General features: G+C 46.0%; 8 protein-coding genes and 1 non-coding gene across 9 annotated transcripts; 5 read left to right on the plus strand and 4 right to left on the minus strand.

Moving 5' to 3' along the window:
• Window positions 1-220: 220 nt before the first annotated feature.
• J056_002108 (uncharacterized protein) lies at window positions 221-1,381 on the plus strand (the record flags this gene model as incomplete). The annotated part of the gene is made up of 1 exon (XM_009267972.1): window positions 221-1,381. The coding sequence occupies one exon, from the start codon at window positions 221-223 to the stop codon at window positions 1,379-1,381; it is 1,161 nt and encodes a 386-aa protein (XP_009266247.1).
• Window positions 1,382-1,826: 445 nt separating this feature from the next.
• Window positions 1,827-3,184, plus strand: J056_002109 (YTH domain family protein 2; the record flags this gene model as incomplete). Its single annotated transcript, XM_009267973.1, has 2 exons — window positions 1,827-2,281; window positions 2,329-3,184. 2 exons carry the CDS (start codon window positions 1,827-1,829, stop codon window positions 3,182-3,184), a joined length of 1,311 nt encoding a protein of 436 aa, XP_009266248.1.
• Window positions 3,185-3,379: 195 nt separating this feature from the next.
• J056_002110 (Meiotically up-regulated 89 protein) lies at window positions 3,380-4,810 on the minus strand (the record flags this gene model as incomplete). Its single annotated transcript, XM_009267974.1, has 3 exons — window positions 3,380-4,354; window positions 4,403-4,536; window positions 4,597-4,810. The coding sequence occupies 3 exons, from the start codon at window positions 4,808-4,810 to the stop codon at window positions 3,380-3,382; spliced, it is 1,323 nt and encodes a 440-aa protein (XP_009266249.1).
• Window positions 4,811-5,127: 317 nt separating this feature from the next.
• J056_004902 lies at window positions 5,128-5,208 on the minus strand. Its single transcript has one exon. It is a non-coding gene; the product is annotated as a tRNA-Gly (tRNA).
• Window positions 5,209-8,146: 2,938 nt separating this feature from the next.
• On the minus strand, window positions 8,147-8,556 carry J056_002111 (Allergen Asp f 7; the record flags this gene model as incomplete). Its single annotated transcript, XM_009267975.1, has 2 exons — window positions 8,147-8,411; window positions 8,459-8,556. The coding sequence occupies 2 exons, from the start codon at window positions 8,554-8,556 to the stop codon at window positions 8,147-8,149; spliced, it is 363 nt and encodes a 120-aa protein (XP_009266250.1).
• A 564-nt stretch (window positions 8,557-9,120) lies between these two features.
• On the minus strand, window positions 9,121-10,470 carry J056_002112 (uncharacterized protein; the record flags this gene model as incomplete). Its single annotated transcript, XM_009267976.1, has 3 exons — window positions 9,121-9,989; window positions 10,034-10,393; window positions 10,437-10,470. 3 exons carry the CDS (start codon window positions 10,468-10,470, stop codon window positions 9,121-9,123), a joined length of 1,263 nt encoding a protein of 420 aa, XP_009266251.1.
• Window positions 10,471-10,528: 58 nt separating this feature from the next.
• On the plus strand, window positions 10,529-11,584 carry J056_002113 (Peroxisome biosis factor 10; the record flags this gene model as incomplete). Its single annotated transcript, XM_009267977.1, has 3 exons — window positions 10,529-10,652; window positions 10,700-11,472; window positions 11,519-11,584. The coding sequence occupies 3 exons, from the start codon at window positions 10,529-10,531 to the stop codon at window positions 11,582-11,584; spliced, it is 963 nt and encodes a 320-aa protein (XP_009266252.1).
• Window positions 11,585-11,827: 243 nt separating this feature from the next.
• On the plus strand, window positions 11,828-13,099 carry J056_002114 (Glutamine synthetase; the record flags this gene model as incomplete). Its single annotated transcript, XM_009267978.1, has 5 exons — window positions 11,828-11,909; window positions 11,964-12,007; window positions 12,058-12,128; window positions 12,175-12,959; window positions 13,008-13,099. 5 exons carry the CDS (start codon window positions 11,828-11,830, stop codon window positions 13,097-13,099), a joined length of 1,074 nt encoding a protein of 357 aa, XP_009266253.1.
• A 1,589-nt stretch (window positions 13,100-14,688) lies between these two features.
• On the plus strand, window positions 14,689-16,960 carry J056_002115 (Beta-glucan synthesis-associated protein KRE6; the record flags this gene model as incomplete). Its single annotated transcript, XM_009267979.1, has 7 exons — window positions 14,689-14,762; window positions 14,816-14,869; window positions 14,917-14,940; window positions 14,991-15,086; window positions 15,133-15,421; window positions 15,469-15,574; window positions 15,624-16,960. 7 exons carry the CDS (start codon window positions 14,689-14,691, stop codon window positions 16,958-16,960), a joined length of 1,980 nt encoding a protein of 659 aa, XP_009266254.1.
• Between the last annotated feature and the right edge of the window lie 11 nt (window positions 16,961-16,971).

Consider the following 16,971-nt stretch of genomic DNA (forward strand, 5'->3'; position numbering starts at 1 on the left):
GAAAATTTACAAGAAAAGAGCGAGAATTCTATTGGTTATGCAGAATGAAAAGCGTAGGCAGAGATGAATATGCATGCCAGTCCAAAGTTTGATCACCTACAATCACCAGAATATTAGCAGTCCTTTAATAAAAACCAAAACAAAACATCTTGTTAAATGTGAGTGTTTGAGGGTTATAAAGTGAATTGAAACTAATAAGATATCAAGCAGTTGGCCTTGAATGTTTAGTGTACAATCACCGTCATCTTTTCATCAATCCTCAACCCAACATAATCATCAAAGTGATTTCACTATCAATCCATTCGATAGTATTCTCCCTCTACACGACGCGATACTTGACTTTAACGGGAATAAGATTTTCAATGATCTCGACTTTATCAATAATCTACCAAAGGCTGTGTCTCCAGTGACGACAACACCACTACTCACACCTCAGCCGCATATACCACCGACTATAAACATACCAGCGCCAGAGCCTCGACCATCCACAAGTGAAGGTGTCGTTCGTAAGCCATTGGAAAGGTCAAACACTAATGTTAGACCAAACAACAAACACAATCAGACACTCAGTTTGAAGACACTTGATGGCAGAAGGGGTAGCAATCAACCAAAGACTAAAAGACAGAGAAGACGACACGATGAGATTGAAAGGTTTTATCATTGTGGTTTCAATGGCTGCACAAAGTCTTATGGAACTCTGAATCATCTTAATGCACACGTGATATTTCAAAAACACGGTCCAAAAAGGTTACCAAGTGAATTCAAGGAAATACGTGAATACCAGAGAAACAGAAAAAAGGAAGAGTTGAAGCTGAAGAAGATGTTTGAAGATGAAGCTACGAGTGTTAGTGTTGGTGGTACATCTACCAATACACCATTAACAACGCCGTATGATGAGACGCTGCCAGCATTACCCAGCTCAGCACCACCAACACAAACATCATTCAGTGATAATGTTCAGGATATAAATCACGATGATCTGTTGATCAAGTTGAGCGAGAGTGGAGGAGTTGGATATGGTGATGTGGGCGTGGGCGTCGGTGTAAGTGAATTAAATGGAGGTGATTTGGGTACAGGTGATATAAGTACAGGTGATGTAGGCATGCCATTCAGTGCACCAGTAACCAAGACATCATTCTTTGGTGGAGAAGAGGTGAGCAACGATGATAATGACAATGGCATGGACTTCAGTGAAGCAATCGAGAGAAACCTGAGCACGCTCACACTCCCTGAAAATCTTTCAGAAGCGTTAAGCTTGATGGACAGGCAATCTAGCAGTGTAAGCAGTGAAGATGAAACGGTCAGCACAGTTGATAACATGATGACGCCATTGCCACTATCGCTCTCGGTTGATAACAACTTTATGAATATGATGAATTGAAAAGAATGTTAATCTCATTGATAGCTTCTTCCTGATTGGATGAACCGTGAAAAGTGTTGCGCGTGTCTGTTAAGCCATATAGGGATCTTAGAGTGTGTGGCTGTGTGTACTTGGAAAGATAAACTTTATTTGGACCAATTAAGTTACGCCATTTCTGGATTGCGTCTTGGCCCGATAAGACATAGCAATGTATCGAACCTGAGGACATGGAGAGAAGGAGTCTTCGAAAGTAGAATTTGTTAGCGTGTTCATTATAAAACGCGTCAAGTTGAGCGTGAGTTGGATTGAAGTGTTTGTACTGGATGATATCCAAGCCTGAATTTCTCATGTGTTGCTCAATTTTGCTCAAAATTTGAGAATTAATGGAAATCGAAGGTTTTACGATGGCTAGCGTTGTTGAATGCATTATAAACAAGCGAATACACCTTTGCTTTCAACGTTGAGGATGAACCACGAGCAGCCCACGCTGAATAGGACAGGATCACTGCCAAATAAGCAATTTCATGTAAATTCGCTTAATGATATTGATCCACATCAATCTATCGATGATCTTGAGAGGGAAATTGAATACACGAGGCTATCTAATCAGGGAATTAGACGCCATCAGTCTTTAACATATGGACATAAGAACTATCCAATCAAATTAGAGCACTACGATCAGCCTAGCAGGCGCAATAACAAGAAACTAAACCTGATCACTGACTTTAACGACTTGTCCATCCCCGCACAACCTGCATCGGCATCTGCTTACGTTCCTCCAATTGGACACAGCTCAGGCATGCACCAGCATCCTACGCATATACACCAACCACCGCCACCACCGCTCTCTGCCACTGCGGCTCTTTGGAACAACCAAGATAGACAGTCTGTGGTGGGTATGGCACCTTCTTCTCAATGGAGGTGTGTTCATTCGCATACCCTCGCTTTCTCTGCTTACATGCCTTTAGATTCGATCCTATCACTGGTCAACCTCTCACTCCTCCACCACCACCCCCCAAGAAATCCTTACACTCGAGACTACGCCAACAACATCAACCTATCAACACCCCTCTCCCTCCTTCTCCTCCAGCCACCGACATTCATTCGATGATCGCAATGAACGGCTACAACCCAACTCAGTTCGATCTCAATCCAAAACACGCCAGATTTTTCGTCATCAAATCCTACACTGAAGACGACGTTCACAAATCTCTCAAGTACAACATTTGGGCTTCCACTGAACTCGGCAATCAGAGGTTGGATAAAGCATTCAATGAGAGTGCCAATAAAGGTCCTATTTACCTCTTCTTCAGTGTAAACGCTTCTGGTCACTTTTGCGGTATGGCTCAGATGCTCACACACGTCGATTACGCCACTTCATCCTCTGTCTGGTCTCAGAATGATAAATGGAAGGGTGTCTTCAAACTCAGATGGATCTTCATTAAAGACATTCCAAATTCTACTCTCAGACATATAAAACTACTCAACACGAATGAAAAGAAACCTGTGACTAACAGTAGAGACACTACCGAGCTGCTTGATGACGCCGGTAAAGAAATGCTAAATATCTTCTTCCAATTTAACTCTAGGACTAGTTTGTTACAAGACTTTGACTTTTATGAAATTCAGTCGATTCAAAAGGGCGGCAGCGGTGGCAGTGGTGGTGTCGGGGGTATTGGCGGTGTCAGTAGTGGAGTCAGTGTTGGCAGCGGTAGTAGTACAACCCCTACATTTAGCCCACCAAATCAACCACTTCATCCAGCTTATCAATTCCAGCCTTCAAACCCATACTCATTTGCTAATCTCGGTCAACAAGGATGGTGATCTCTCTTTCTCTCTGTTCACATTACACTACATTTACTTATAGACATAGCTCAAACTGCGATCCTTTAATCCTCTTGAATAGCTGAATATTGCTTATATTTCACTCCGTATCTCCACTGCTATACACTCTAATTTGCTACTGTTAAGTATTATTGATAACATGAAACATATTATTTAAGACGGTATATAAATAAATCAATCTGATTTTGCGTTGGGTTGGTTCCAGCTGAGCAGGCCAAGATCGCCCACTCGGCGTGGTCTAATGAGTTGCCTGAGGGTAAATACCATTCCTACAGCAACGCAGAAAGCTGCAATGGAAATATAAGCTATACCCAGAAAGTTATTTCTACCACCAGCCCATGTCACAGTAGTGAATACGATACTCTTCTTCCCACCAAATTGTTTCACGGGGTAATTCATATGTGCCGTCAATTCGTAAGTACCCGTTTCCATAACCTCGTCGTCATTCCTGAAGTACAGTTTCGCAAAGTCCGGGAAGGCAGCGGGACGCATCCACACCATGAAATGCTCATCTTGGGACAAATGCGGCAGAGGGTGTTCGTTACTGTACACACCGCCCGGAAAGCGTTCTACCCAATTAGGTGGAGGCACATAAGGTTCGTTTCCTGGCGGAGCATTTTCTGGATATTCGTATTTCTTACCCTCGTGCGACCATGTAATACCTTTGTCAGTCATGTTGTAATTCCTATCCACATCCCCGCTAACGCCATTGAGCTGTCTGGGGAGTGTAAACGTGTCATTGAAGACGCTGTTCGCTATCAGCCCGCAAGGATAGATAGGCTTGTTATCTGCGGTCCGTCCGAGCGGCTTGCAGTCCCCGTCGTGCAGCTCCTTCGCGGTGCGGTACTGACCCTGGAACTGCTTCTGATCGAACGACTTGACATACCGCCGGTGATTCTGGTAGTATCTGTTCAGCTTGTAGTACATGAACACCCCTGGCTGCATATCGCCCGGCACGTCGTATCTGATTGTGCATCCGCGCCGCTCGAGTGGGTTCTCGGCGCTGTCATTCGCACTGTACTGCCAGCGCGGCGGCGCGGCCCCTTCAAATGTAGGATAGGAGTATGCCGTCGCTGGCATGTCCCCGAATGTACCATCGCGTGGTGCGAGTGTGTCGCAATCGGTGTACGTCAGCGTGAACTCGTGTACCTGTGCAACGTCAATAAAGATTCAACTTAGTCCGCACACTCTACCCACTCTATTCGAGTACGACAGCAGGACTGCACCGATAGGCGCAAAGATAAGGCCGATCAGGAAGAGCGTCGGCAGGACCTGCTTCGGTGTAAGGATGGGCTGCCATGCACGCAGCCGCTGCTGTTTGAATGCTGTGTCTGCAACGTGCGTCAGCGCTGGCCTTGGTCTTCGTTATGGGCTAGTAAGCCTTGACATACTCCCGGGCATACGCATCTTCTTCTTCTTGGGTTCTCCTCCTCCCGTTTCTTTGTTAGCTCCTCTTTCTCCATCATCTTCACCCTGCCTCTCGCCCGCTCCGCCGCGGTCGCCCTCGTCGGTCCCGCTTACTGCGTCCAACTCGTGCTCATTCTCATTCTCATTAGAATCGGTGTGCTTGTGTGCATTACGTGAGTGTCTGCGATGTAAAGTCATGCTTGTATCCTTTGCGCTCGCTATTTCCCGCCCCTCGCTTGCTGATCGCCGTTATCGCGAGAGCTGTAATGCACACTGCTGCGAAACCAGCTTACGTCAGCAAGTGGGATTTAAAATGAGCATATGGGTATGTGAGCTCAGAATTATTTAATGCACCACACATTTACAAACAAACACCTCTCCTTACCCCTTCCCACATGAATTGCTCCAGTGGATTGTTGGATATGAGTTTAGCAAATGGTATACAAAATGCCAAAACTGTTAAAAATATGCAGATAAAGTTAAAAGTCAGAAACTGACTGTACGAGTGCAAAAAATGCGAGGTATGGGAATCGAACCCATAGCCTCTCGCTACCACTCATGGAAGGCGAGAATCATAACCATTAGACCAACCACGCTTGATGGGGATTAATAGTTTTATAATTTATATAAATGTCAAAACAAAATATTTTCAACTACCCTTACCATGTTTGGAGAAGCTTTCTTATAATTTTGGCTGTTTTCGTCTGTGTACTTTATCCGTGATTTCGATATTATCTTCTCATCTGATACCAAAAGAATTAGGGAGGATAAATATACACCAAGACTTAGATATACCTGCAATACTTAAAGCAAACCCTTATAAGTTAGCCGCTACGTCACAGCACAATTTCTGGGGAATGCAAGCATTGAGTATGAATAGGGGTAGACTTTTGGTATTAAATGAGTGTGAAATTATTAAAAAGGGTTCCCGTTTAGTATTAGCGCTTTATCGTGCTGTTGATGGCCCATTGTCTAGTCAACTTTGGCTTGTTGTTCGACTTCTACTTTTGGTTGTCCATTGCCCCACCCCCTCCAACTTGTGTCTTGCGAGGTTTGGTATTACTCTAGGGACCTATAGGATAAGAGAAGTAGTTTTCAAACCACAGAGGGTGTAAGAGATAGCTACTTAGGAAGTAGACCTTCATCACTAGTCCCAATTCTTTGAAATGAACTAGCAAAATTATCGTGTTGACAGCCAATGAAGCAACCAACAAGATAAAGCCAAGAAGATTCATTCTGGTAGCGCTGTTGGCAGTTGACCTAAAAGAAGGAAAGGGCAGGGAGATGGTAAAGGATAAGGTACAATGTTAGAGAAGGTGTTTTGGTTATGGCTACAGCTTCACATTAAAATCACAGGAATGTAAGAGATCATAATAAAGTTGTACATATTACTCTGTGTCAATTTAGTTAGATATTCAACTTGATATTGCTCTAGTTACATCTATTAGGAGCATATAAAACCATATGAGCGAGCTATGATGATGAAATTTGCACTCTATTCATACCCTACATGTTGACCTCACTCTCGCAATCATATTGCTCAATAACTGGTACTCTGGTCGATAATGCGTGCATCTTCGTTGTAATAGCTTATTTTGAATGCTTCAAAAAATAACCATTACGATAGTGCTATTTATAGCTTCAATATTGCAACAAAAGTGCAAAGCGCTTTGGTATCGCTCAGTGTTTCTGACAAACTGGTAGCGCAGCCATACAACCCGTTTTAAAATGAAGAAATACAGCCTTGAGCTATATTGACCTATAAGAAAAGTCCTTCCTCCAATATACGACTTGTCGAAATTCACTGATCAGAACTAGACACTCGATTTCACAGTTAGGCTGATACCAACTTTTCTTTGGGTAATTCGCTTATTATAAACTTGAAGTGAGGCAGATTGATGTTTTCCTTTTACTCCAGCCAGATTGATTCTTGTGGAAGCCGCCTAAGTCTAAGCAGCTGATGACGCAACACACGTTTGAAGACTTAGTACTTATGCTATTAGGGTAATTGCAGAATTCGTATTTTTTTTTATGCGTATGCGCCTAGTGGAGTCCGCGAGTGCCTCCGTCGGAGCACATATGAGGGAGTTGAGATGACACTGTGGCCAAAGAATGGAATGCTCAATGACGATTTCGTCATAACACCGTAAAGATTGTAACATAAAGATTGTAACCCTGGGCAATGCTGACATCATTCTATCTAAGGTGCGCGTGGGAGCGCTTGATATCCTCCGCATTTACCTTATTGTGCGCTACAGAGCGATATCGAATTGCATCTTCCGAGCGGTGCGCTGGGCGCGATGGGAGCCGTAGGGATATAGTATTGCGACATGGCTTAGATCCTTCACATAGCTATCCATAAAACCTTGGAGCAATTTCAAAGCTGTGGATATTGGGTGGGTGGAGGACATAGTAGAAGACTAGAGATGCTGCAGATGCTGCGAAAATCACGGGTGTATATTGCCCATATAAATAATCGTTGTTGCCCCTTGTGACCATTTGCAGGGTAGGTTTAGCAAAATAAATTCGATGGAGTTACTGTCGCTTATGAGCGCCTCCCAGCGTATCATCTGAACATTCAAACGCATCCGCTAACTCCCACTCGCCTGAGGTCATCATTGGTGTAGAGCCGAGTCACAAATTGAGTGATTTCTATATTCAACAGGGGAGTAAATATTAAGAGACAAACATAATAAATCTATAAACGCATCAGACCTGTCCATTAGTCCTCTTCATCCATCTATCGCACGTAATTTTCAGGCCGAGCGGAGAGAAGACAAGGACCGAGAAACGCAAGAAACGGGTATGAATAGGGTAAAATGACATCAGATGGTTTCAAGATATGCGAGAAATTTCTATTCCAAATTTAAAGCATTTACCGCGCAAATTATGTCCGTCTAGATGTCTTTGGATTTGTTTGGCGTCTGACTTTGTTGCGTATCTACGCTATACGAGTGAATTTTGACGCGTTCAGGATTTATGAAAATGTACCAAAAACACATGGGCCAAGTGATAAAACTGCCGACGATGAGGAGCTTAATAGAGTATTCCAGATGTGATGCGCAATTTATCAGTACTATCATGCTAAAAAGTAAAGAAAAGACTGCTATAATTGTAAAACATACTACGTGCTCAAATCGGTCCATAGTTGTAGAACTGCGTTGATGGCGGCTGTGAGGATTGGAGATGAGCTGGAGATAAATAGGAAGAATGAAATATTTCAGTTACGGTGATATACTTGGGATCTGCTGCCACATTACCATTGATATAGGCTTCGAGCACTAACGCGATGGCTAATTGGAAATACAAAGCCACAGCGAGTTTAATAGCACCTCAGCAACCCCATGCTATATTATATAATGCAATGAATGTGCTAATGAATGTGTCTGATAGTACAGATTGCTGTTTTGTTCTATAAATCTACAAATCTACAGCGGTACTCAATACCAAGTCACACCAGGTGATATAATCGTGAAAGTGCTCCAGGCAGTGCAGATATCAGGCTAGCTGATATCTACTTGGACTAGGGAAACCTTAGTTGTACCAGTAGGTGATTGGAAGGGTGCCTTGAGCAGCGTTACCAAGCTGGTTGAAGACAGATGGAGAGAGGTCCAAGCCGCCTGAACCACAGCCTGGGCAAGTGTCCTGTACGGTTGCGGTGGCAGTTTGGCCATTGTTCAAGTTCTGGATGGTGACTTGCTGGCCACAAAGACCTTGGTTCATGTCTGCTTGGGAGACAGCGACAATTGAGTCGCTGTCGTTGAGGTAGCTCCCACAGCTTCCACGGTTGCCGGTTGCACTGCATTTTTGTCAGTTGTAAGCACAAACATAGTGCACCTCACTCACGTGTAGTAGAAGGTGGCAGTGCCGGATCTCTTGAGTGGAGCAGCAGTGACTGAGGCAGCAGCTGCGACGATTGTAGCGAGAGCGAGTGTGAATTGCATCGTGTTCCTTTTTGTGTTTTTAAAGAGTGTCGAACCGGTCGATGTCTTGTCTTGAACTAAACTAAGTTGTTGAGGAAGCTAAAGAGTATATTAAACCTTTTATATGCTCTACATGAGACAGAAAGATTTGACCGCAGTTCAGCTCGTTCGAGACGCTGGCGTCATACTATCAGTCTCAGGAACCACTTAAGCGAGGAGCCGGAGTGGCTGTTTCACAGAGAAAACCCGGGCCTGGAGTTGTAAGAAAGGGCGAGTGGCTGATAGTATTGCTAAATCTAGCACTTGCTGCACAAATATGCCATCCTGTAGACGACAAATCGGAAAGTCTCGTAAGGGTATTTGTCGTAGACATGGTCTTAGACCAATGACGTCAGCGCCATTATTGGGTTTTGATTCACCGTTAATAAGCTGTGCTGGGTGTACAGGAACTCATGTGTTTATCGTGTTCCAGAACTTTATCGCTGTCTCACAACCATCCTCCGAAAGAATCCGCGCTATCGCTGACAATATAACAAAATGCATAAATAAAATTACAAATACTTTTTAAGCCGCCCAAACATCACATCACATCCTCGCAGTCTGTTTGGCCATCTTCCTCAATTCGGCAGCTTCAGGTAGTACAGCTATGTTATCTACCAGCATATGACTGTGTTCAGGGTTAGAGTCAAGATTTCCGTAGTACTGCGCCATTTCGCCCTTTGGATGAAGGCGGCGTAGTTGATCTGTGCTGCAATATTGCCATGGCGGTTCATGTACGAGAATTTCTGTGAATGAATGTGTGAGTTTGAGCGCGATACTCTCTTCTTCTTTTGATGGGGTGTATGGTGTGGTTGATCTCAGTCTGTGTGCTTCGAGTGACTTTAGTTTCGCTAGGAGGAAGGCGTTACGTTTTAGCTTGGTTTGTGTCTCTAAGTGACTCTTGTTTAGGCTGTCGTAGGCTGCTGGGAGATCTTCAATACCCGTGTTATCCACTTGTTCGTTTGTAATCTCTTTATTTTCCTGAATTGGTACGCGTTGTCCTTTGAAATGTATCATTGTTGGATCTTCAACACCCTTCATTTTGGACGTCGTAGCTATGTTCAGGGACGTAGAGTAAGGTATTGTAGCAAGTGTCGAGTCATGGCTTGGACCGAACGAATAGTTGGTGCCGTAGTACAGATGCGATACGTCTTTGTTCCTGAACGTGCCATAAGTCAACGATTTAACGTTGGTGTGGGGACTGGGCAGCGATATGTCCTTGAGTTTAGGAGAGTCAATCACTTTTGGAGCACACTGGACAGGGACGCGGGCCAAGGATGCCTCACCGAGGGCAAGTTTCGACGCTACCTGCGGGTCTAATTCACTGGCCTGAGTGAAATAGTTGGCGTCGGGCCAAGATTGGTGCAATGCATATCGAGGTTTACTGTGTTCCAACTTGTCTAGTTCAGAGTGGACTGGAAGTTGTTAGGGGAGAAAAAATCGCAAGAGCAAGTCTCACCAGATGATGTTGGCAAGACTACGCTTTCTGCTGGTGGTAATTTGGCCTTCCTCTGTGCGACAATCGAGTTGATGACGGAAATGGCCAATTCACAATCACCATCGATTGTGCACCTGCGGAGAGCATCGTGCAGGGCGAACAACGAGCCCTGACTGTCATTCAAATACCCAGAAAGCGTAGACTGGCTTGTCTTCTTGGGTGAGTCTGCTTCGATAGGAATATCGAGGAGAAATGGATTAATCTTTTCCAGCAGCCTTCTAATGAGGGCGCCGTCGTCGCCAACGACAGTCGAAGCATCGTCATCGTGTACGCCGTCTGACTTGCGCTTCCTCGACGCGTCCAGCTGATCGCCCAATTTTACTGCAGAAAATCAGCAGCGAAGCGGGGGAAAGAGGGCACGCACGGCTCTCAGTATTAAGCTTTACTTTGAGCGACATTTAAAATATTTTGATAAATAAACGAAATTCGTAGGTGACCGTCTCTTGGAAGGAGCTGATGACGACGACAAGGGATCAAGGGGATGCAGATGAGGCGTATATAATACGGTCTGAGCAGAAGGATGCGTACCATTTGGCGCAGCTGGCGTCGCTCGCCGAGCCCGTGGCCAGGGGAGTGCTGGGTGAGCGAGGCGCTGACGATAGCGCGATAAACTAAGTTGAGAAAAAGGCTCGCGGTTTATGGATACGCGTGGTGGCTCAATCAGCGTCGCATTGCTGACTATATACACGGCAATCACGACTGGCTTTGGGAGAAGGACGCTTGGAGAGGAGTACACAAACGTACAGCAGTGGAAAGGGCACAAGATGTTGAGCTGGAAGATGCGGGCGCTTCTCGTGCTCTCTATCCCTGCGCCGCACATACTCAAGTATCTGATAGGCAGGAGTGGCGTAATCAGTAGACTGAGCCCAACACTGCGGCGATTGCTTTCGATATTAAGCAGCAGCACCACCTGGGACATTGCACGCACGCTCAACCTCATTGCATTCTACTGCGGTAGCAAATACCACACCATCAAGCAGCGCATTTTTCAGATAAGATATATCGATACATCGCCAGCCACGCAGCAGCACACAGACAAGCCATTCGAGGTGCTGGGATACATGCTGTGCGTGCGCCTGGCACTGCAGCTGGGCGCGCTGGCAAAGCCATATCTGCCGCAGGTGCCGCTGGGTGCGGTGGAGGTGCCTGCGGTGGAGATGGACGGACGCAGAGTGAGTCTGATCGGAGAGAAAGAGGAACCTGTGGAAGACACGCGCGAGACTGCACAGCATAATTGCGCAGACGCCCACTCGTGCCTTGCTCCTCGGGATCGAGAAATGGCGGACGGGGCTGGACACAGAAAGTGCACGCTGTGTTTGGAAAACCGCACAGCGACGGCAGCAATGCTTTGCGGACATCTGTATTGCTGGAGCTGTGTGGATAGCTGGCTCAGAGAAAAGGTGGGCCAACTCCGAAGTCCGAAAACACCTACTAAATGCGTAACAGAACGAATGCCCGCTGTGCAGACAGCACACGACACAGAAAGATGTAATACCAATCTACAACTTGTAAAAAATTTATTAATAAACCAACTATGACTCGTATCGATGCCGATCAGGCTGGAGTGCAGGGATATCGAGGGGAGTGAGAGGGGGCGTTAGCGCAAATAAGGCTGCAGATAAGCGTGCGAGTCGCGCGGAATACTCTTATCTTTGTACATTTTTTAGATAAGAATTTTACCGATTCCGTCAACGCGCTTGACGAATAAAATCTCTATCTCCAACAACCACCGACAAAGAAACATAAATACAAATCATGGCTAAACTACCACCATCCAGACCAGATCTGCTTGCTCATTACATGTCCCTTGACCAGGGCGACAGCATCCAAGCTGAGTGTAGGTGGCAGTGCACAGTGCACACGCTTCACCGTGGCTGACAGCGCAATCCAGATATCTGGATCGATGGCGACGGCGAGCTCCGTAGCAAAACCACGGTACGCATCTTGCTAGCCATGTCCGTCCGCCCCTTACCATGTATCCACAGACTGTAAACCACAAGGTCGAATCGATACAAGAGCTCAAGGAATGGAACTTTGACGGATCCAGTACAAATCAGTCGGTTTCTGATTCAGTCGCTCGGCCACTACTCACTCCCCTTTAGAGCCCCTGGACACGACAGCGACATCTACCTCCGCCCAGCCGCTTTCTTCAGGGATCCTTTCCGCAAGGGCAACAACATCCTTGTTATCGCTGAGTGCTACAACAGCGACGGTACCCCTAACAAGACCAACTACCGTCATTACGCCAAGAAAGCCATGGACCTTGCCAAGGACGAGGATCCTTGGTTCGGTATCGAACAAGAGTACACTCTTTTTGACGCTGATGGCTCCCCTTACGGCTGGCCTAAAGGCGGTTTCCCTGCCCCACAAGGTCCTTACTACTGTGGTGTCGGTGCCGGCAAGGTCTTTGCCCGTGACTTGATCGAGTCCCACTACCGTGCATGTCTCTACGCTGGTGTAAATATCTCCGGAATCAACGCTGAGGTTATGCCTTCTCAATGGGAGTACCAGGTTGGTCCTTGCGCCGGTATCGACATGGGTGATCACCTCACCCTTGCCCGTTTCCTTCTTGCAAGGATCGCTGAGGACTTTGGTATCGTCGTCAGTCTCCATCCTAAGCCATTCGCTACTGGTGAGTGGAACGGCGCTGGTGCCCACACCAACTTGAGTACTACCTCTACCCGTACCCCTGGCAAGGGTATGAAGGCCATTGAGGATATGATCATGAAGCTCGAGAAGAAACATGCCGAGCACATTGCTGCTTACGGTGATGACAATGAATTACGTCTTACCGGAAAGCACGAAACCGGAAATATCGCAGACTTCTCTTCTGGCGTTGCCAACAGAGGCTGCTCGATTAGAGTACCACGTCATGTTGCTGAGCAAGGTGAGTTTTCTTATTCCTAAATCAAAGTTCACTAACACCCTTCTTCAGGCTACGGTTACTTTGAAGATCGTCGTCCAGCTTCCAACATCGATCCATACCGTGTCACAGGTCTCTGTGTCAACACTATGCTCTTGGATTAGATTCGCTCATCGAGCATGTATTGGGTTTTTATCCTCTAGCAAATCTCATTCATCTGCCATTTAATACGGCTGATTCTCACTTTCCTTGTCTTTTTTCTCTAAACACTTTGTCGATATAAGAATAACACACAAGAATTTGAATAAATAACGATCTGTATATTGATTGCAATTGCGTGTCTTAATTGGTGTACTTCTTTGTGCATGGCTGATTGACTCAGACTGCGCTGGTCTTCTCTGTCTCTGCTCGGGCATAAGACTACCGGAAATGGATACATGAAGAAGATTGAGCTACAGATATGATGCCTTTTTAAACCTTTAATAGTTCCTGACATATCTCCCTCTGTTGAACACTGCTATCAACTGATCTTCGAGTCGGCTTTACGTCATTGGTGACTTCAAGAAGAGCTCACTTGATAGGATGGGTTTGAAGACTCATATTAAAATTTAGGCACGGCTTATAAGCCACAGTGACTCGATAGATTTGTTTCAATAAACTCACCCTGCAAACGGCCAAAGGGGGGCAGCAGTGATGGGTTAAACAAGCAATAAACACAAATTAAAGATACTATTATTCGAATGGTATCTTCAGCATCAAAAATCTACTTTTATATCCTCCACCAATACAATAACCATCGACTTGAACTTTCACCCTGGCAGCTATCTCAGCGACTGGCTGATTTACGACTTTTAATGATCTCCAAATAAAAAAGATTCATGGATTGCTACATTAAGGATCTAAGTCAAGTTGCAATATTATATTTCTGCGGCTCCAATCGCGCCAAACACGCCCCTAGGAAGATGCAGTTCGACATCGCTCTGTAGCACGCAATAGAGTAGATAGGGAGGATTTAACGCGTTATACGAACGCGTTACATGTTTTTGGTTTGATTCAGACCAAAATATACCCAAGTCTTACAACTTGTTCGCCGCTATAACCGCGAAATAACTATTACGTCGCTTGGCGTCCACAGCTCTAAAGACTGGCTCCAGGAAGTAATTAAGATCACTTTCATCCATCAAGCACCTAGTAAAAATGCTTTATGCATAGAAAGGCGGTGGTCAGGCTCGACCAGGTTCATTTCGAGATTTAAATAATGGGCGTGGAAGGATGTTCAAGGCTGCTTTGGAATCGCAGAAGTCATGATAGTAGGAAGGCGTATCCATATATAACAAATTACTCTCCCGGTAATACGCCAAATCTAGCTAACGGGTACAGAGAGCTGCAAGTGCTATTTCAAAAGAAGGGCGACCAAGAATATCTCGAGGAGGTGTTTAAGTGCCTTCTAAGTCTCTCAAGCACGAGCTGGGAGGAGGACAATCACACGCCAATCAGGAACGTAAGATTCACAGATGCTCATCGCAGAGCTCAAAAGTTGGAGAGTTTGTTTGAAATGTAATAAGAGCCCTGAGTTTATGCATTTCGCTCTATCCATGTCGATGTCCAGTTCACTGCGTGCTGCTTACCTTCTGAAACCACTAAAGAAGAAGCAATAGCATCCTTGTTTATACTGTACATTTATCAAATACATTCTCAGCTCACACCACTCCATCTCATTCATCAACATCTTCATCAGTTACCCCCAGCATAGATGCCGGAATCCAAGTATTATGGGCTGGGCCTGGAGGACTACGTTGATGGGGACTCGCGGAGTCGGAAGAATGAGTGCGTGATCCAGTGGACTGATTCGTATTCTTCATTTGCTCAACTGCGCATAGATCGATAAGCTACAGAGGCTGGACTCAGGGCTACGAGACAGACGACTTGATACAGTGAGCAGGCGCAGTATTTGGTAAATCACTCGCTCACGCCACCCAAGCGATCCCAACCAAAGCAAAGTCTGGTCAGTCTCCGATAAGCGCTGTGAAATGCCTTCTTACGATGCTTCGACAGGGATAGGAGCTACAATTTGGGAAATGTATTCAATAGCCGTGCATTCTTCAATGTCGGTTTGCTGGTTCTTACTGTCGTTGGTCTCTTCACACTGTTGTATGTCGTGGTTGCTCTTCGCCGGTGAATACTGACGCACGATCAGCGCTGGCTATCCTGTCTATTCATTCTACCAGCTATCTCGGCCTATCTACCACCACGGCCAGCACGCTCACTACAACAAGACTGGCCAGATTCCGTGGACGATGCCTCGACGTGGTTTGATAGATCCAGACACACCCGCAGACAACAGAACGCGAATTGGCACCGATGGCCACATCTATGAGCTTGTCTTCTCGGACGAGTTCAACGAGGACGGCAGGTCGTTCTGGTCGGGCGATGATCCTTATTGGGAGGCTGGCGATCTGCACTACTGGTCTACTCGCAATTTGGAGGTTAGTGTTGATCATATCAAGTCGGCGTTACTGATTGTGTTTGCTAGTGGTACTCGCCTAGACAAGTCACGACCAGCGACGGCAGTCTGAGACTAACCCTGAATGAAACAAGCTCACATAACCTCGATTTTGAGGGATCCATGTTGACTACTTGTAAGATAGTGTTTATGGCGTCAAAACCTACCCTCTCAAGCGTCCACAGGGAACAAGTTCTGCTTCACAGGCGGCTACATCTCAGCTAGCGTACAGCTGCCTGGCACGAACGATGTGTGGGGTATTTGGCCGGCATTCTGGATCATGGGAAATCTCGGTAGGGCTGGCTTTGGCGCAACCTTAGATGGGATGTGGCCTTATACATACGACTCGTGCGATGTGGGAACATTGCAGAACCAGACAATGGGTAACTATCCAGAGCTGGCCTATACATCAGGTATCGAAGGCAAGGCCCTTTCTTTCCTGCCTGGACAACGCTTGTCTAGGTGCTCATGCGCTAACGAGATCCATCCTGGTCCAATGCATGAAGACGGCACTTTCGTCGGACGGTCAGCCGCAGAGATCGACGTCTTCGAGGCTCTGGTTGACCCTGCTATGGAAATGGCACTGTCATCAATGTCGGGCCAGTTCGCTCCGTTCAATGCCCACTACGACTGGAGAAATGATACTGAGATGTGGCTTAAATACCCTGAACAGGACAAGTATAATGAATTCCAGGGCGGTGAATGGCAGCAGTCAACATCTATGAGATTGGTTAACAATCAGAATGCATATGAGAAGTCTGGTGGTGAATATGAGACATATGGTTTGGAGTATAATCCTGGATACGGCCGGGAGGGCTACATAGCCTGGCATATGGCGAATGAGAACAGATATACAATCTTCGCTGACACTATGAGAGCCGTGCCCGAGCTAGGTATCAGCGATAGGCATATCTCAGGTGAACCTATGTACATCATTCTCAACAATGGTATATCAAACAATTTCGGTGGTATCAACTGGGAAAAGCTTAATGGAAGCTGGCCAAACGTTATGTCTATTGATTGGGTTAGAGTGTATCAAAGGCGGGATAGAATTAACCTGGGTTGTGATCCTCCTAGTATGCCCACGGCATCTTACATCAATTACTACAAAGAGGCATATACCAATCCAAACTTAACGACCTGGGATCAAATGGGAGAGGCGCCAGTGAAGAATGCCATTTTGAATCAGGATGATCCAGAGTGCGAAGCTGCGATGCGATTGGTTCCGGAGGAGCTCATTGGACATGACAACATTAAACCTATTCTTCCTGCCACGCTTAGACCTCCTATACCAGCGCCGGAAAATCCTGGCCCTCATATTATGCCGCCGATACCACCAACGCCGGACTTCAGCGAGTTACCTCCCGAGGAAAGGCCGGTTGTTTACGAATATTTCACGAATCCTCCTCCAATACGCAGACCTGTACACAATCTGGGTCCTCCAGCTCCTCCAAGTATGCCTGATGCACCTCCATTCAGAGTAGAGAGAGGGGCGGACACAGGGTCAACAATGAAGATATAGAGCAAGTCAAT

Source organism: Wallemia ichthyophaga, assembly GCF_000400465.1.
Source record: "Wallemia ichthyophaga EXF-994 unplaced genomic scaffold scaffold2, whole genome shotgun sequence".
Classification (NCBI taxonomy): Eukaryota; Fungi; Basidiomycota; class Wallemiomycetes; order Wallemiales; family Wallemiaceae; genus Wallemia; species Wallemia ichthyophaga.